This window comes from Papaver somniferum, unplaced genomic scaffold (assembly GCF_003573695.1).
Source record: "Papaver somniferum cultivar HN1 unplaced genomic scaffold, ASM357369v1 unplaced-scaffold_8, whole genome shotgun sequence".
NCBI classification, from domain to species: domain Eukaryota; kingdom Viridiplantae; phylum Streptophyta; class Magnoliopsida; order Ranunculales; family Papaveraceae; genus Papaver; species Papaver somniferum.
The window spans coordinates 904682-924727 of NW_020650970.1; the positions used below are offsets into that span (position 1 = coordinate 904682).

Here is a 20046-nt window from a genome sequence, read left to right on the forward strand (position 1 = left end):
ACCAAATATACTCGCATCAAAAATTAACTCGCATGATGGGTATTATACTCGCATCAAAAATTAACAACAATTTCAGAGCCAAAAGCACAAACATATACAACCAACAAAAACATAGGAATATATCAGAACTGAAACACTTTCAATTCAGTATTTCATATGTACTGCTAGATCATATGAATTAACTGAGTATAACTATGAACACAACAGAATTACAAGCAATTAAACCATTTTTTTTGCTTCAGTATACCGTTTATATACTGCTGAATCAAATAATCTGTAACAACAAACAATCATGATTTTAACAAAAAAAAGAAACAAAAAACAAAACTATGGCTATATTACTGAATAATCTAAACAATAACAAATTTTTTTCCCAAATCAACACATCAATTCTTCCTATAACGTTTCAGTGGCCAAACTGAGATCCATTAATCCACTACCAAACGTAACAGATCATTACATCGAACCAATTCACGGATCAGCAATCAAACATCCAAAATTAGATCTATTTTACCAAACTGTAACTAGTAGATCGAATCCAACAAATCACTCAAATTTCAGTAAAAACCAATTAATTGATGATAAAAAGAACTCGAACAGCAAAGAAGAAGATACTGAAAATATCAAAACCCTAAGAAAATAATAAAAAGAAGACTAAATCAAGAATCTCACCATTTTTTAGGGTGTTAGAAATGATCAATCGAAGGAGATACATAGGAATACATCTAGGGAACAAAATCTTGCGCGGATAAACTAATTAATCGATCAAAGACCTCGTAAGAATCTTCATCGCAAGTCGCCAGAGCTCTTCAAATCGAGAGAGACATTAGAGAAAATGAAAAATGATGAATTGTGAATTGGTCTGTAAAGTAGAAAGGTTATTTCTGGTATTTTTAAATTACACATAAATGTTCCCGCACGTGTACAGGACCTGGGATTAAAAAGTTGGGTCCACTTTTTTGTTTTCTTTTTATTGTTGACTTCTGGTTACTGGGCTTTAGTTGGTGGACCTGCCACTAACCAATACTAGGATATTAGTACCTATAGGTAATTCCTACTTTTCACACACTGTTTTTGCAAAATTGGTTCAACCATTTATTCACACACCGGCATGCCCCTAGTTAGCAATTCGGGATTCGACAAACGTACGGGATGACAAACGTAGGAGTATTATACGGTTTTGTAAAATCCAGATTCGGTCCAAAATTCGGTCAGCGGGACGTGATTCGTCAGTAATTCGGAACAGCATACATACGTGTGTAATTCGATTTATAAATGTGAGTTCGGCTCTGAAAATTCGGTATCTATATATAACAAATAATTTGTATTTATAAGGTCATGGACCAATTTTTATGCATATGTGTGAGTTATTTAAAGAAAAAATAAACTTAATATGATGATATTAATAATATATACAACATTAGTTATCCAAGAGGACATCGTATGGTGGTCTAGATGCTTGGTTAGTGAGTTTGAAATCTCTCTCACCTTCACCTTCAAATCTCTTCAGTCGTTTTTGTTTCATAAAAATTACAACACGTCTAATATTCGGTCGTGTATGCTCGGAAGGCAGTAAAGTCCAAAAAGTGGAGTTTTTGAAAAGTAAAAGCTAAATAATTTATGGAGAATTAAGCGAACGTATCATTCGGGATACGTAAAATTCGTGATCGATTCGTGAATAATCCAGAAATGCCACATAATACGCGACTTGGGTTCGGAGTTGCAAACGTACAAGAATAAGACGGCAAAATTGGTGATATGGAAAAATTGGCCAACGATAACTAGGGGCATGCCTGTTGCTGGTGAAGATGGAATGATTTTAGTTTGATTCTTTAACCCTACAAACAACTCCTTCCCTGTAGAATTTCATTCAATCATATAATTTGGCTCACCCGTAAAGGATTCTATAAATCACCACGATTAGTATTAGTTGACCACAAAGAGAAAGAAACAATAACTCATGGAATGAACAAACTTGGTTCAGATATGTCAGTACCAATACACCTGTCCACAACACCGTAAAGCGATTAAATGTATACTGGAAAATGTTAAAAAAGATTGATGAGATGCCATACAAAAATAAAGAACCCAAACTAATGCGAAAGATTCAGCATGATCAGATGAGCTCTACTGCTTACTATGCTGTTTTTTTTTGTCAATTCATCTCGAGTTAAGTGGGGCGTTGTTGCTTCTAATGTAGTTCTATCATGGAGGTAGTAGGTAAAACAAATTAAACACCAACTACAGACAAATTTCCTTGTATAGAGAAACAATATTTTTAGGCAAAAATCAACCTGCACTTTGTTCTCAACTCATAATTGATTGACACTAAAAACCCCCAAACTTGTACTAACAATCACCCAAATTAAACCCATTTTCAGACCACCACAAACGAACACTACATATTCATTGATTTACATTCAATTGATTGAGATAAAAAAAAAGCTGCAACTAGGGGCATTTCCATTAACATCAACATGTCTATTTGTTTCTTGTATCATCACTATCTCAGCAATTAACACTCAATTAGAAAAAAACAACGACCTCTGCTTCTGATTTCTGAAATAGATTTTGAACAACATCTTCATTCACGTCTGCAAAATCAACATAACGAAATCAAAATCAAAACCCATTAGTATATAGTATTCTTACTGATTTGTTGCTACCGCCGAACAAATACATCACCACCACCAACTAATTTAACATGTATTTCTCCTTTAGATCTTAGTCACGCACTACCACTTCTCCATTGTCGGTGTCGGCTGAAGAGGAAGAAGAGGTTGCAGGTGGAGAGATGATATAAAGGGTGTTTTAGTAAGTGGATATTTTTTTTTTTTTGATCGAGAAAACAAGATTTTTAGTAAGTAAATATAAAAATCATCTATAAATAAAAGTTGGGTGAATTACCCCACAGGGATATTAGGAACACATAATTTAACTTTTTGGCTGTATGAACTGTACTCATATTTTGATTGTCTTTTTTATGCAGGAATTGAAAATCAAGGCCTAATTAGCCAAAAAGCTGATTGATCAATCGATGTTTAGAATTTAAAAGATTTTCTTTTTTCGATGATCGAAGAACTTTTTTCTGGCGAATAATAATTGCCGATAGAAAAGAAGGAAAGGGGATATTGTGAATGATTTTAGGTTTTATATTTAGATTCTTATTTTGGTTTCAGGGTGATATAGTAAATTTTCTAGAATCTTATTTAATATTAAGGGTGGCTTAATATTTTCCCACCTCAAAAATATCCCTTAGCAGACGCTATTGGATGGAGATAGTAATTTATATCCCCAATTAGTTTAACTGATACAAATCACACGTTTTTTAATAAGAAACATGCTTCAAAAAAAAAAAAAAAGTTCATGTCTATATGCTTTCTTGTTATTTCATCATTATTTTTCCTTGGTATTTATTTCCATGTAAGTTATATGAAATTAGAATTTGATTTGTTATTGGAATTGGAATTGTCGGCTATTGTGAAGTAGTCAACATCTTGATGTACACCAAGTATTGCATTTTATGGGATTTTCCTATGATCCAAGCAATTTATAAGATATTACTGCACCTATTAAAACAAATTCATTTCTAAAAATGTTTGATACGTATTAGTCGTCATAGACTCGTAATATTATTAGCATGTGTGCCCACATGGGTACTAAGACTCGCCGGCGGCCCAGCACATAATGGAATTTTTAAATAGTGATGTCGTTGATGGAGTTGAGAGTCAGTCAACCTCTGCAACTCCATATACATCCTCTTCGAACAATCAATGGTGAGGTATTTGAATCACGTTGACTTCAATGTATTTTATCTTCCACTTATATTACTAATTTCACTTAATCAATCCAAATCGGTAACCTCTTCTAATGATACAATTAGTACGGGATTATCATCATCATCATCATTTTCGTCCCGATCAACACTTAAATATTTGCCTGGATTTCCAGGACCGCTTCCTTTCCATCTCGAAACAGGGTTTGTATGATTTATGATTATCTACACTTCTCTAGTTGGGATGTAATTTTTTATATGCTCATTTATATGATATTTTTACCGTGACAGCAGTAATAATCTTTATGTTTGTGGTAATCATTGTGAATAGGTATATCGGTGTTAGGAATATTAGCTATGAAGATTCGCAAAGTAATAACAATGATGGCGCTGAAGATATTATGCTGTTCTATTATTTTGTGGAATCGGAAAGAAATGGTGAAGAAGATCCCCTTGTGTTCTGGTTCACTGGTGGTCCGCGTTGCTCTAGTCTCAGTGGGATGTTTTTTGAGATAAGTATTCTTATCCTTTTTTTAGACGTTCCTCAACATTAACAATGATGTATTGGTTCTCTCTATTGGATAGACATGATTTTTGATATGTTTAATTATTTCAGGTCCTTTAAACATGGACATAGATGGATTTGATGGTGGGTTGCCAAAATTGGTGGTGAACAAACACTCATGGACAAAGGTTGGTGCGTTCTTATGAATATTTCATTTCTGAGTAGTGTGTTGCAAATTATGGTGCATTTTGGTATGTAGCGAAATGGTTTAATGACATAAATAGAAAGATATAATGCAAGCTACATTTTGTGGGAAGTAATGATTAAATTTTCATATAATTTGGAGTTTGAGCACTAATAAATTAGGGAATAAAGGCCTAAATACAAGTCATTAGCTAGGGATAGAGCCTTTTTTAGATTCAGCAAGGGCTCTCGAACAAGTTATCTATATTCTAAAGTGTTCCTTCCAATTAATTCAAGAGAACCTGGGTTAATTGTCCAAATATTTTTAAAACATGGTTCAAATGGACGAGTAAAAATTAATATGGGTAAAATGGACACCAAAAAAATAGCAAGAATGAATCTGGATTCATCCTACTTAAACTTAAAAAATAGAGAGGGTAAAACTGGATGCATCCTAATGTAAATTAAAAATAGGAAAAAGTATTTGAAAATGGGTAGGATGAAACTGGTTACATATCCGGACTATCTTTACATTATCGTCCATTTAAACAGTATCAAATTTTACGTGCCTTTTCTTTTTCAGCCAGAATTTGTCATTATTGGATTAATTGACCAATTTTGTGTTAATCCAATTAGTCTAGCTGTTTAGTAGATAAACACCAAAATGTTTTGGAGTTTTTAACTGCCCAAAAATCTTTGAAGAATGACTTGAGCAGTAGTGATTTCCAATCATAGTTGAGAACCAAATCAAACCCTTAATTCAAACAGGCAACCTGCTCCTCTTAATGACAGACCTGAGTATAAGAGATGCAAATATTGTCAATTCCACCAAGTTTTCTAAATACTTGCATCCTTTTTTACTGTTAAATTTAAATATAGCTAGCTTAATGTAGACCATAATCTTCCCGGAAGCCACATCAATTGTTTTAGTGACAAATGATACTTATCTACTTCTAGGTTGCCAACATAATCTTTCCTGACGCCCCCGTTTACACTGGATTCTCGTACTCGAAGTCTTCACCCAATTTGTATGTCGGAGACAAAGAGTCATCGCAGAGCATCTACCAATTTGTGATTAAGGTAACAAAGAATCAAATACTTGGATGCTTTAACTACATTATACCGACTTAAAGTGCCTTCACTTGAAATTTTATGCAGTGGTTAATTGGGCATCCGGAATTTAAATCCAACCCTCTATACATAGGTGGTGATTCATATTCAGGCATCATTGTACCCGTCGTCGTACAATATTTAATACATGGTACCAAATACAATATTATAGTGTACTTGTTAAATGCAAATACTTTCATCTACAAATTTTCTTTAGCAGAAAATGTCATCTTTAAATTCATTTTTATCAACTGACTTTTATTTCAGATATTGAAAAACGGAAGTATCCATTCCTTCACCTGAAGGTAACATTTTAACTATGTTCAAACTACGTTATCTTTGACCGATGAATTATCACTACTATTCGATCCGTTCATGTTTACCATATATTTCAAGGTGTTTATTTGTTTTCTAGGGTTACTTACTCGGGAATCCAGTCACCGATAACCAATTGGAAACTAATGCAAAGGTACCATATGCTTATGGCATGGGCCTTTTATCATACGAACTCTATGAGGTAATTCAATGTTTTAACCATGATTCACATTTTACATAAATTCGTCTAAGATATTTCCTATTGTGGTTGACATGGAGAATATATTAGGGCTGACTGAAACATTTTTTATTATTCATTTATTTTGTCTCGTTTGGTTAATTATAGTTAATGAAGGAGAGTTGCAAGGAAAAGTACTTAAATTTCTAGACAACGTAAATTGCACCAAGTATCGCCAAAAATTCAGAGAGGTAAATGTCTGTTTGCTCTATAGTTTCATAGGATTTCTCAGACTTTCTGTAATGCAGTTGCGATTCTGCATTTATTTTCAGTGCTTGGAGAATATTAATTTAGCACATGTTTCGGAAGAGAAATATTGCGGTCAGTTTAGACCAGTTGATAATAGAAGATCCCTTTTAGTAGCCGTAAGATAAGTTTTCACCTCACCGGAACCCGAGCTTCCTACTCCAGGGTGCAGGGTATACTCACTTTATCTTTATTACTATTTATATACAATGTTTAGCTTGTGAAGTTGAAATCTCTTTCGGATTCTCCAGAGTGAAAATCAAAATCTGGTATCCGGGTATTGGGCAAATGATGATCGTGTTCAAGAGGCTCTCCATATCAAAGAGGTATGAGATTTTTATTCCCTTAATTGGCACAAGCAGTTATCCCGGATGATAGTAGGTCTTGACGTTTTGACAATGGTACTCAAACAGGATACAGTGACGAAATGGATTAGGTGCAACTTCACCGTGCCTTACAAAGTAGACATTCTTAGTAGCGTGGAATATCATCAAAATATAAGCACCAAACTTGGTTATAGATCACTCATATACAGTGGCGATCATGATTTCTTGGTGCCACATGTTTCAACAGAAGCATGGATACGATCACTGAATATATCCATTATCGAAGATTGGCGCCCATGGCTTCTGGATGATCAATTTGCTGGGTTTGTTAAATAAATAATTTATCTACATAATCGATATACATTGATGATTTCAGATATAGCTAAACGCTTACTTAAGAATTTATTACACAAATTAATTTCTTTCTTTCCAGATATACAAGAACGTACTCAAGTGGTCTGACATATGCGACTGTGAAGGCAAGGAACAATTTTTGTCCTAATTTCAGCATTCTCTTGAAAGTTATATGTAATTAGATATAGGTTGGCCGCAAGTAGTATATCCATACTGATTAACATATGTGGTGATGAATTGTTTGCAGGGAGCAGGTCACACAGCTCCAGAGTACAGACCTAAAGAGAGTTATGCCATGTTTGAGAGGTGGATTTCACATGCTCCTTTATAAGTGTGGCGACTAAAGACAAATTATTGTTGGCAACGAATAGAACCAATGGGCAGAGACTCACAGCTATTAGCTATAATTATTGATGTGTATTCATTTCAACAACTCTTTCCAAATACGCATAAAAATAATCGATTATTCTCATACCTCCAGATTGTGCATGACTTCAGTGGTGTGCAAATTTATTTTACTAGGATGATTAGTGTAGTGGAGTTTTTCCTAAGAACTTTCAATTGAACCCTGGACTTCCATTTTATGAGGCAAGTGTCAAACAGCTTACTTAAGCATACTGTTACTGTCAGTTTCCAAACTTCTTATATTGAAAATCGCTTACCTCAAGCAATTTGGTGGGAGTGGGAGGTTTGGCTGGAGAGGAATAGAAGGGTGTTCCAGATCAAGGCACAATATGATACTAAAACAACCGTAGCAGTAAAAGCTTTGCTTTATCAGTGGGGTTCGCATAGCAGAGAGTTTAGGGGTCTAATTCTTTGATGACTTAGCGTGTTGCTCGAAAGAAAAAAATTACGAATAAGGCTATTAATCCCTAGTCTCTCTGTGTTGTTTCTTTTTTATATTTAGAAAGTAGTTTTCTAGCCTGTGCAGCTATGGAACTCTTTGCTCTATTATCAGTTTATGCAGTGCAACTGTTTCCTTTGTGCGTTATCGGAAAATCATAAAAAAAAAAAATCTTATTAATTTATTTTAACCCCCATTATAAAAACATCAGAAAAGAAAGAAAGAAGGGTTTAAGCTTTCATTTTTTATCAAATTCTATGAATCTCGAGCTTCAGCAGAACCTTGTGATATAATTTATTCCATTAGAGCCTTGAGATAGCAGCGAAGTAGCTGTACAAGGTAGTGAGGAAACTAGAACAACAATTAATTAAATAAAAATAAACACACATTCTTTTATTAATATAAAAACAGGAGGGGACATAAAAGTTAGAAATAAACAGGAGGGGACATAAATAAAACATCGGAAACACATGCAGAAGTACCACGTAGTACACAACAAAGAATTACCCCACACTCTGAATTAGTTTCGCGCCTCACCTATTTCTTCAAAAGTAAATTGCTGGAATGAGGCATGGATGCTACTTCAATTTAATAGGTTAATCACCCATTATTTTGTATCACTTTTTCTTTTTTCATTGCCTCTAAAAATTCATCCACATTCTTGTCAGAACTTCCACCTTCACTTACTGCTTGTACTGCTAGTTCTTTCCAGTTCTTTGCATTCTTTTTCATTTCCTTCCCTTTCTCTCCTTCCATAGCTTCTTTTATGCATGATTCCAGCTCTTTCTTTCTCAAAATCCCATCTTCATCCACTTTAACTCTAATCCCTACTTTCCAAATATCTTCGACGCATTTGGCATTCGATGGTTGATCAGACCATTGAGGAAATGCAATCATCGGTACGCCTAAACTTAAGGATTCCATCGTGGAGTTCCAACCACAATGAGTCACAAAACAACCCAAAGCGGGGTGTGACAAAACTTCCAATTGTGGGCACCATGTGATTACTAACCCCTTCTCCGACCCTGGAGATGTCGAGATATCCTTGCGGAATGTGCTGGGAATCTTGTTTTCTTCTGTTTTTCTGACTACCCATAAGAAATTGTAGTCGCAACCTAGTAAGGCCCTTGCAACTTCCTCGACTTGCTCCTGTTTCAATACTGCCATGCTACCCATGGAGACATAGATTACTGAATTGTCCTCCTTTGCGTTGAGCCAGTCTATGCATTCACCTCTTTTTATGTCGAATATATTAAGACCATAGTCATTGTCACCTTCAATCCGTTTGTCCAAGTACTTGGATGGAATAGTTGGTCCGATTGTTCTCACTCGCCATAACTTTGCCATCCAATTCAATAACTTTATACAGTAGGGAAAAAATGTTGTTAATAACATTACAAGTAATATATATAATGTAAATAAATTTCATTGAAAGAACTTTTACCTCAGGCTCCAACTCGTCGAAGGTGTTGAAAAGAACCCAATCTGCCTTCTCAATGTTGGAAAACTGGTCCACCAGTAGTCTCAAAAAGTGGGGGAGAGATTCTACGTCAGAAACGAAAGAAGGTAATTCCAGTACGGTATATAGTGGCAATCCTGGTATCAAGAACATCTCTCCGTCCGGCACCGGAACCTTTAGTAGACCGCGGTATATGTAATAATAGATACTCGTAACAGCAAGAGGTTGAGTGAAAAAAACAGCTCCAACCAAGTTGAGTTTTTGGATCACGTTCAAAACCCATGGTACAAATGAATCATAAACAACACAACTTACCGGAGGAGTATCATCATCATCTGAGTTTTGTATTTTGTCAATCAAATCAGCTAGTGTTTTCGATCCGATTGTTTCAAAGCGTTCAATATAATCTTCAGCTGCAGACCATCCAACATCGTCGTAACCATCAGATATTGTTTCGATGTTGAAAGGACCAACTTGAATTTTCATTGATTTGGCTAAATAGTTGGTCAACACTACTGTAACTTTGACATCTTGGGAAGCTAATCTTTTTGAGAACTGAAGAATTGGGTTTATGTGGCCTTGAAGTGGGTATGGAATTACTAGTATATGGGCTCCATAAGCTTTCATTTCCACTTTCTCCATTTTCTCTCTTGCTCAAGTTTTTTTTTTTTGGCAAGCTGATCACAGAAGCATTTGTTCATAAAACTAGGGACATGAACATCCTAAAGAAGAGAATATAGAAGAGAGTCAACTAAATCAATATGTAATTGGACATGTCCTTTTATTCCCGTGCAATGACCGGGATTTCAAACCGCTGATAAATTAAAAATTGTTATGCAACACTGTATAACCACGCGAAGCAGATATTCATGACTTTTTTTTTTTTTTTACCTTTGAGTCATGACTATGAGAATCATTTACAGGATTACATGAACAGGTTTAATCTTTTTCTTTTTATCTGCCACACAGTAGAGTGAAAGACATGAGAAAGAACAATCTATACAAATAAGATCAAGGGCACTTAAGTTTTGAAAAGGGTACTCGGGATACTGGGTTGTAGATATACCAAAATGCTAAGGACATTATGTGAAAAAAATTTAAATAATAAGGACATTTTAATGCAACTTGTAAGCCTAACCATGTTTCATTAAAGACACTCGAATCTTGATGGCTAGATTCGGAACCTGCTGGCGTTGGTCAAGTGTCTCCGTAATAATTGGATCAAACTTTCCCACCTGATTATGAGATAACTCGGAAGACAACATTTACAGAGAATGATTGAAGAATAAGTCACGCATCCAAGAAAGATAGAACGTACCCATGAATCAGGAAATCACCTTTAGGAGATGATCATGTAGTCGCAGGAAATCCCACAACTACACCTTAATGATAATCTACGAATTATTCTAAGAAACCATGATGAAATACTGAAGATCTTTTATTAAAACCTAGAACAATACAAAGAAGTTATGAGAAACCCCTAACTTGGGAAGCAAGTAACTTTCTCTCTCCTAAATATTTTATCTCAGCTCACCAAAAAGATCTTCCTCTTCTACAAAGGTATTGGGCTCCTTTTATAGGAGTTTACATAGTGAAGGACAACTAATAAAGCCTCTATTTTCGGATCTGGAGCGCGTCAACTTCGCTTGGACATTAGTATTATCGCAAGAATTTTTTACTGCCGCGTGACTCTTCACACTTCTATTGTGACTCGATGACGTCATTTAGTTCGTCATCTTGCACCTATTGTACGTGCTCACAATAGGTTTGTCATCTTGCACCTATTGTACACGCTCATGTTCGATTGTTATTAAGGGGATTATTTCGCATACCTAACGTGTGTGCGGTATTTTATACCCACGTTTTGCCTCTTCTCGTATCGCTCTTTCGGGAGGAAGTGTGGTATGAGAAACCCTAGTTTTCTATTTCGCCGCACCAACTCATCTTTTCGTATTCCTTTTAGCTGACATCTTTCCGGAATTTCGGCATGGCAACCCATAAATGTCCACTTATTGTCTGACGCGTCCCTGAAAGGATCTGATAAGCGCCTCTCATATTCGTTTCTAATCAATGCATTTATGGGAGGAGATATCTCGGCAGAAGGGAGGTTCCTTTATATAACCCAACACGCTTTTCCTTCAATTTCTTTTACTTTATTTCTTCTCTTCTTTCTTCTATGCAACTTTCATCATCTGCAGCTGTTCTTCTGCTTCTGTCGAAACTTTGATTCATCACCATTTTCTACTTCACGTTCTATCTCTGTCATTCTTATCACTCTTTTCCCTTTACTTTTCCCCTATTCGAACTCTGTTCTTCATCATAAATATCTTGATCATCTTGATCTTGATTGATCATCTTGATTAACTTTTCATCGTCTTATATTCCCATTCTTAAAATGGCTCCTCAACCCGGCTGGAAGAACGTCAAAGAATTTAAAAGTTTGGAAACGGAGCTTAAACCCAAGGGCATTGTTCTTAGATTTCCTCAAGATTCCATCCCCACTTTCGCAATTGGTCCCGAACGGTTTGCTCTTGATCAGTGGGATGATCAAAGAGTTATTGTTTCGCGCGGACAAATTATGGCTGACCATCCCATTCCTCTTTATAATCCCCCGATTCCTTTTTTTTATGAACTCCTCTCTCATGAAAAATTCGCACGCGGTATATTTCAGTTAAGCGGCGATTATATCAGGATAATGGTACAATATGTCCGTCGTGTGGCTGGATTGGGGTCTTCTTATCCAAAATATGTAACAAAGCTAATCATCCCAGAAGAGTATACGGTGCGAAATTTTTTCAAGCATTACACGGTTACCATTGTAAAGAACGAACTATACCGTTGGGGCGTTCGCTTGAGATGGCGGACCGTTTCGCAGGGAATGAGAAGATCATGTTATTCTTGAAGGTCCATATATTACGGGTATGGATGCTGATGGTTCCATTCTTCCTCTTCCTGAGAAGTTTGCCGCTTGCAAGCCTTGGGAATTTAATTGTCCAGGGGAAAAAGATGTGGTAAGATTCTTTTAACCTTTCCTTTCTGTTTAGCTCCTTTCTTTTGCTTTTCATTTCTCTTATCATCTCCTTTCATCTCAGATTGTTCAACAGAGGAAGAAGGCTAAGAAGAACGCGTCTAAGGCGTCAGCTTCGCGCACTAATGAAGTAAGAAATACTTTCTATATTTTTAACAATATTGTTGCCTCTGTTTCTTATCTCTCATTGTGCGTGTAGGTGGAGACTGAAGACGCTGGGGGCTCTAACATTTCCGCTTCTCTTACCAAGGGTAAGGGAAAGAAAACCGTTTCTAAATCTACTGCTCGGAATCCTAATGGCTGACTTGGTTGAAAGAGTATTGCCATTTTCATTTTGGTATTTTTTCCCTTACTCTATAAGAAGAAAACCGTGAACATAACTAAGTTATTTATGTGTTTTACTATGTTCAGTGCTCACCCTCAAATGGATGGAAAGGAGTTCTCCCGCCAAGACAGGTCTGACCATGGGATTCAATTGACAATTTTGACAGTTACAACTATACTGAATTTTGGATATTTGGAATTGTAGGAGTCTTCTTTCTTAGGAGCAGTTTAGTGCATTTCTCTCCAACATCAAGGAGCTTAATTCTCAAAATCAAACTCGAGAGGTAATTCCTTACTGCTTTGTGCTAGCTTTGTGACTTTTGAAACTCTCAGTAAAATCTCAGGTGTGACCTCTTGATTCATCACCATTTAAGCATGTATGTATTCATGTTGTTTATGCTGTAGATGCTATATGCTCTGTACTAGTTGTGGCCCTTGTAGGGTCTTAACCTCTTGTTTGTATGAAATTTCAGAATTCAGTATATTCATAAGAAGAAGGTTTCAGTCCCCAACATAATCCAATGAAACCTATTACATTGCAGTTTGTCGTTTTAACTGAATCTGGACTTGCAACCCTGTTTTACTTCTTGTCTGGCAGCTTGATTTCTCCGTCATTTATTTTTATCACTTATGTGAGAAAGCATTAGTTATGTGACGCCGGAATCCTTTTAACTGAGTTTTCATTTCTCTCTGGTGCTATTACTGGCAATATTCTCTGAGTTCCTAGTTACTGAACTGCGTACTAATTTTTGAGTGTTCTAGATTCTAACTAGATGCCATTATTTATTTTCTGGAAGTTATAGGAAAGATAAAGCTGCTAGTAATGATGATTTTGATTCAATGCTAATTGGCGATTTTGGAAACACAGTTTTTATGTTGACATCTTTCAGGTTTTACAGGCAACTGGATCAAAATTTTCGCAGTAGGAGATGAGATGCTGAAACAGAAAAGACAAAATTTGTACTTGGAATAAATGATACATAGTTTTGTAAAATGAGTTGATGAATTTTTTTAAACAAGTTTGTGGATGCCAAAGAAAAGATTGCAACTTGATCAGTAGTAAACTTGTGTTTGCTTCTATTTTATTTAATCTTAAAAAAAGAACATCAACGGATCAATTTTTGCAACATTAAGCATGTTTGCCATCGTTGTTGTGATGAAATATGAAGGATTCTCTCTAAAGAAATATCAAGGATATCAATTTTCCCAAATTATTATCATCATATGGATTTCTTCTCATTGTCAACAGTTATTCGGGTTTACGCTCGATTTTCCAATGGTAGAAAGCAATTTGAAATTTAATGCGGATTTGCCTCGCATTATTGGGTGGTTACTGTTAATGTAACTATCCTTAATTCGTTCTAATCAAAAATAAAATACATCTTCAAAATATGGATGCCCGGTATGCATACCCTTCTGATATGACCATTTTGATCTTTAAAATTGATCTTTTGCAAAATTTCCCTAGCAAATAACCAGCTGTTCACCCCTTTATAGTAGTCCACTCCCGACCAGGTCTCGAACTCGGAGCATCTTTTTCTTTCTTGAAGTCGTCAGAAAAGGGTTTGTTTAAGGTTTCAGAGAATATTTCAATAGAATCTTACCTGTAAATGGTCAGATTCGTCGTTCCTACGAAGTTTCCGACTTATAGTAGTCCACTCCCGGCCAGGTTTCCATCTCTGAGCCACTTTCTTTCTCGAAGTCACCAGAAAAAGGTTTTTTAAGGTTTCAGAGAATATTCCGATGGAATCTTACCTATGAATGGTCGGATTCATCATTCTTACGAAGTTTTCGACTTATAGTAATCCACTTCCATCCAAGTTTCGAGCTCGGAGCCACTTTCTTTCTCAAAGTCGCCAGAAAATGGTTTGTTTAAGGTTTCAGAGAATATTCCGATGGAATCTTACTTGTAAATGGTCGAATTCATCGTTCTTACGAAGTTTTCGACTTATAGTAGTCCACTCCCATCCAAGTTTCGAGCTCGGAGTCACTTTCTTTCTCAAAGTCGCCAGAAAATGGTTTGTTTAACGTTTCGGAGAATATTCCGATGGAATCTTACTTGTAAATGGTCGAATTCATCGTTCTTATGAAGTTTCCGACTTGGTTAGGAAAATTAGCTTTCCGACGACCAAAAGCTGTTAATGCCGTCGACCAGAAGCCGTCAGATCTGCCTATCGGAAAAGCAGATACGACAACCGGAAAAGGGCCAGCTGTTACATATCAGACCAACACATGTCATTTGTTTAGTGGTCATTTTAATAGTAATAGAAAGAGTTAGCAATGTATATAACATAATATTTACATTACAAAGTAAATATGTAAATATGAAGTATAAAATGTTAATAGTTAGGATAAATATTGTAATGAAATCAAAGCGTTAGTCTATTTAATTTCCATAATGGATTAAAAGAATTAGATAAAATACTAACACATTATATAACTGTCTATGGGTCATCATTTTTCTTAGTTAGGACAATTAGCTTTTATTTTTTCCTAACACTTTCCTTGCATTACAAAAACTTGAATTTGGTGCAGTGTTATATGGGTTACCGAATTATCACAGTGTACAATCTATGGTATTGAAAAAAATTATATTCTAAGAGGTTGCAGTCTTGAATTTCACTAAGTAACGTGTTATTTGGGACATCCCATAAGAGTTTACTTTTCTGATATTTAATCATTATTTATCCCCGATACGTGCTCAGCATGTAATATATAATTTGATATTGCAATTTGCAATTGGTAGCAATAGTTTATAGCAGTTGACATCTTGATGCACACAAAGTATTGGGATAATTATCCATTTGGTTTTTTTTATTAGTTTGATGTATTCTTTGATCCAAGCAATTCAGAAAACAGGAATGCACCTATTAAAAAATAAATCATACATAAAATCTTTTCTATTGATGTTGTCATAATACTATGAGCATGTGTATGTGTAGCCACATGGGTTCCTAATTCCATTCCGTACGAATCTATAAGGAAATGGGGGAAGACATGGTTGTAGTACTAATGATTTCTTGAATGGAGATGAGAGCCTATCCCTCCAACTCGATATACTTCCTCATCAAACGATCAATGTTTAGGAATTTGAATCAGTTTTACTTCAATCTGCTCTTTCTTTTTCTACTTTTGCAAATCTCATGGGTTCATTCCAAACATGGAACCTCTTATAATGCGACACTAATTATTGGATTATCGTCATCATCGTCTTTATCGCCATCAAGAGTTAATCATCTACCTGGTTTCTCAGGACCTCTTCCTTTCTATCTTGAAACAGGGTTTGTGTCACTAGCTAATTACTTCTTTCTACTCCTCTCTAGTTAATTTGTAGTAATAGTCTATTTGTGGCAATCAGGTATGTCAGTGTTGACGGTAGTTATGAAGAAGATTCACCGAGTAATATCGATTATGGCAATAAAAATACTGAGATGTTCTATTATTATGCGAAATCGGAAAGAAATCCTGAAGAAGATCCTCTTGTGTTCGGGTTCACTGGTGGTCCGCGTTTCTCTAGTCTTAGTGCTTTGTTTTTTGAGATAGGTAGGCATCTGAAAGCGCCGTCGTCTCTCATTTTCTATAATTATCTTCACTTTCAATATGTTGATTATTTCAGGTCCTTTACAAAATCTACTGAATTTGACCTGAGATGTTCAATGAGAAATTAGCCTTTTGATTTGGTTCAAAATATCCTGATTCAGACTGATAACCTGTCGGCTGCTCCTGTTTATAAAACTTGAATTGAGCTTACAAATTTATTATTTCAGTGATAAATGTTAGTACTTGGTTACATACTTCCAGGTAGCCAATATAATATTTCCAGACGGCCCTATTTACACTGGATTTTCTTACTCAAAGTCTTCACCCAGTTTACGCGTCGGAGATGAAGAGTCTTCGAAGAGCATCCACCAATTTGTGATGAAGGTAATTAACATGGAATCAAATACCAGTATTGTTGGGCAATAAACTGACCTAAAGTGCATTTACTTGAAATTTATGATATTTGATTATTATGCAGTGGTTAATTGGGCATCCAGAATTTAAATCCAACCCTCTTTACATTGGTGGTGATTCATATTCAGGCAAGATTGTTCCTGTCGTCGTCCAATATTTAATAAATGGTATACAATAATTACCTCTTCCATATTATATGGCACTTGTTAATCAACTGCAAATGCCTTTTAAGTACAAATTTTCTTTCAGATATTGAAACTCAAAAGTATCCATTCCTTCACCTCAAGGTAACATATTTATTATATACGAAAAACAGTATCATTCATCGATGAATTATCATTACTATTCCATTCATCTTTGCCATATATTTTCACAGTGTATAGTTGTTTTCCTAGGGTTACTTACTCGGGAATCCAGTCACCAATAGACAACTAGACCACACTGCACGGGTGCCATATGCTTATGGCATGGGCCTTTTATCCTACGAACTATTTGAGGTAATTTGATGATAACCATGATTTACATTTTATAAGATCACACTTCACATAAAAGCGTATGTCCAAGATGCTTTTTTGTGATTAACACGGTAATATTTAAGGCCTGACTGAAATCCAACATATATATGTATATCTGCAGTCAATGAAGGAGAATTGCAAAGGGAAGTATGTAAATTTTGATCTGGACAATGTGAATTGCTTAAAGGATCGCCTAAAATTCCAAGAGGTAACTAGTAAACTATCTGTCTGCTTCAATGGGTCTCGACTTTCCATAATAATATAATACATGCATCCATTTTCAGTGTACGTCTAATATAAATCAAGCACATATTTCGGAGGACAAGTATTGTGACAATCTGAATCAAAAACCCGAACAGCCAATTGATAATAGACGCTCCCTCTCAGTGAATGCAGGAGTTGTCGCATCATTAGAGCCCATTCTTCCTATTCCAGGGTGCAGGGCATACTCTCTTTTCTATTCAAATTTTCAAATTATGTATATGAAAGTTTAGCGTTCGAAATCAAATTTAGATTTCTTTCTGAATCTGTAGTATCATAATCAAAATCTTGTATCTGGATACTGGGCAAATAATGATCGTGTCCTAGAGGCACTCCATGTAAAGAAGGTAAGAGTTTTTTTTTTCCTTAATTGGCATGGAAAATTTGCTAGTCATACACAAGCGAGCAGTTTATCCAAGATTATAGTAATCGACTTTTTTATGTTTTGGCAATGATTCAAACAGGAAATAAATTTTTTTTCTTTTTTTTTTTGATCGAGAAACAGGAGACAGTTAAGAAATGGATTAGGTGCAACTACGACATACCTTATGCATATGATATTTCTAGCAGTGTAGAATATCATCGAAATATAAGCACCAAACTCGGTTATAGAGCGCTCATATACAGTGGTGATCATGATTACATAGTGCCACATATTTCAACAAAAGCATGGATACGGTCACTGAACTTATCCATTGTCGATGATTGGCGCCCATGGCTCCTGGATGATCAGTTTGCCGGGTTTGTTAAATAAAATTATTTCAGATACAGTTACATTAAGTTTTGAAAATTTATTGCTTAATTTTATTTGTTTCTTTCTAGATATACAAGAACATACTCAAGCGGTCTGACATATGCGACTGTGAAGGCAAGGAACAATTGTTATCTTAATTACATCATTCTCTTGAAAATTTTTCTATATAATTGGATTGGCCATAAGTGATTTACGTATACTGATCGATTAATATATGTAATGATGATGACTTGTTTTTCAGGGAGCAGGTCACACAGCTCCAGAGTTCAGACCTAAAGAATGTTATGCAATGTTTGAGAGGTGGATGTCTCATGCTCCTTTATAAATCATGTGACTCAAAGTGGTTTACGTTGCCAGTTCCCCGAAAATCCAATCATGCAACCATGTCCGTAGTTCTTCAAGAGTTGGTTGTGCATAAGCAATAGTCTAAAAACCAGTAGACCTATGCCAGTGGAGTCTCAGTGGCTTGTATTCACCGAGGCCGGTACGATGGCAATGGAAATTATTGATGACATCATGTGAGCCAATGATCATGTTTCTTAATTCTTGCTAATTAAGAAATCCACAAAAAACGGGATAAACCCAAGCTTTTTTTCTTAGGAAAGGGCTACAACCTGGTTAAGCCTTTAACAGGGTCTTCCCTACCACCAATATCCAATATCCAAAGCCCATTTTCCAGTAGCAAGTACCAGGTTGGGCAGAGATAATTTCTCGTAAAGATCTTATCTCCAAGATATGGTTATGTTTCTACACCGGTTCACCTGCCTGGACAATCTGTTAGAGACAGTAGTAAATCCTTGGCACCTCTCGTGCTGCGTGTGGAACAGGGAGTGGTGCCACCATTTTAGTAGGGTTTACGCATTCACGACCGTTAAAATAGCATGTCCACTTTATCACTGCCCAGAGCAAGCAGGGTTACAGGGAGGAGTCCCCCTTTCACGATCCTGCTGCCTTGCATAGTCACAGGAGAGAGTCCCTCCTTTCACATATGCTATGATGGTTTCACAAATTCACCGTTGTAAGGGACATCAGTCGATAACTTTTCGACAGCTAAGCACTGGGGACCAAACTATTCTTTCTCTCGGATGACCGAGGAGAAAGATGAAGAGGTAGTCGGGCTAGTTGTCGCCGCGTGAAACGGGGACCAACCAGCACCGAAGCCAAACACCGCTCATACGCCAACACGTATTGTCCCTCTATATGAACGACCATCTCAGGAAGAACTAGTAACTCCTTTGAGTGGTGACAACAGGAGCACTCGCTCCCGGGACAAATCCTTCCCAACGGACACGCTAGGGTCTTCCCTACCACAACCGGGTGAAAGATGTAGCACCTGCACTTGAGTGACTCTAACGTCAACTGCCAACTGATCACTTATGTTCAATTTTGAAAGACGCTTGTACCCATCATGTAAAGCCTGTAATCCTAATTGGTCATGGAAATTACGGCATCCGTTCACATGAAGTTCCTCAAAGTTATCAATTCAAACCTACAGCTTTCTTGACAAAAATGCATGGCTCCATTCTTGTTATACTGCGCATTTTTTACATACAGAAACTAATGGGTCACAGGTCCGCTCCATTTGGATCCTTTTGTAGAAATGAAGGATCGCGCTTTATTTGTATGGATTCCACCAGTCTGCCTCGGGCTCAAGGATTTGGTTAATTGGTTCCACAAAATTAAGTTGTACGTCAGATTCGGATTTCTATGAGATCAGAGTATCCTCTAAGACCGGCTTATCCATGACTCCTAATTTTTGCGGAACTAAATTCATGGTGTCCTGAGCACTAATTAAGCAGACTGAAAGCTCACTGTACAAAAAAGAAAGTCATGTCTTCGGCACCAAATAATTTGT

The 20046-nt window shown here is 36.2% G+C and overlaps 3 protein-coding genes across 3 annotated transcripts; 2 read left to right on the forward strand and 1 right to left on the reverse strand.

Moving 5' to 3' along the window:
- Positions 1-3773: 3773 nt before the first annotated feature.
- On the forward strand, positions 3774-7383 carry LOC113344811 (serine carboxypeptidase-like 7). Its single transcript, XM_026588719.1, has 12 exons — positions 3774-3979; positions 4107-4291; positions 4392-4468; positions 5421-5543; positions 5622-5724; positions 5841-5878; positions 5989-6100; positions 6235-6317; positions 6624-6698; positions 6786-7021; positions 7132-7177; positions 7300-7383. The coding sequence occupies exons 1-12, from the start codon at positions 3774-3776 to the stop codon at positions 7381-7383; spliced, it is 1368 nt and encodes a 455-aa protein (XP_026444504.1).
- Positions 7384-8315: 932 nt separating this feature from the next.
- On the reverse strand, positions 8316-9807 carry LOC113344780 (UDP-glycosyltransferase 74E2-like). The gene is made up of 2 exons (XM_026588696.1): positions 9341-9807; positions 8316-9255 (listed from the first exon to the last, which is right to left on the reverse strand). Exons 1-2 carry the CDS (start codon positions 9506-9508, stop codon positions 8497-8499), a joined length of 927 nt encoding a protein of 308 aa, XP_026444481.1. The 5' UTR covers positions 9509-9807; the 3' UTR covers positions 8316-8496.
- A 5831-nt stretch (positions 9808-15638) lies between these two features.
- On the forward strand, positions 15639-18761 carry LOC113344812 (serine carboxypeptidase-like 7). The gene is made up of 12 exons (XM_026588720.1): positions 15639-15988; positions 16066-16309; positions 16509-16631; positions 16726-16828; positions 16911-16948; positions 17057-17158; positions 17298-17384; positions 17461-17664; positions 17710-17784; positions 17943-18178; positions 18260-18305; positions 18433-18761. Exons 1-12 carry the CDS (start codon positions 15732-15734, stop codon positions 18514-18516), a joined length of 1599 nt encoding a protein of 532 aa, XP_026444505.1. The 5' UTR covers positions 15639-15731; the 3' UTR covers positions 18517-18761.
- Positions 18762-20046: the final 1285 nt, after the last annotated feature.

Coding starts and splice junctions, on each gene's coding strand:
- LOC113344780 (XM_026588696.1), bottom strand. CDS start 9,508: ATGTTCTTGATACCAGGATTGCCACTATATACCGTACTGGAATTACCT. Junction 9,256..9,340: donor TCGACGAGTTGGAGCCTGAG/GTAAAAGTTCTT, acceptor TACTGTATAAAG/TTATTGAATTGGATGGCAAA.
- LOC113344811 (XM_026588719.1), top strand. CDS start 3,774: ATGGTGAGGTATTTGAATCACGTTGACTTCAATGTATTTTATCTTCCA. Junction 5,544..5,621: donor TCTACCAATTTGTGATTAAG/GTAACAAAGAAT, acceptor AATTTTATGCAG/TGGTTAATTGGGCATCCGGA. Junction 5,725..5,840: donor CGTACAATATTTAATACATG/GTACCAAATACA, acceptor CTTTTATTTCAG/ATATTGAAAAACGGAAGTAT.
- LOC113344812 (XM_026588720.1), top strand. CDS start 15,732: ATGGAGATGAGAGCCTATCCCTCCAACTCGATATACTTCCTCATCAAA. Junction 17,159..17,297: donor TATCCTACGAACTATTTGAG/GTAATTTGATGA, acceptor GTATATCTGCAG/TCAATGAAGGAGAATTGCAA. Junction 17,785..17,942: donor AGGCACTCCATGTAAAGAAG/GTAAGAGTTTTT, acceptor ATCGAGAAACAG/GAGACAGTTAAGAAATGGAT.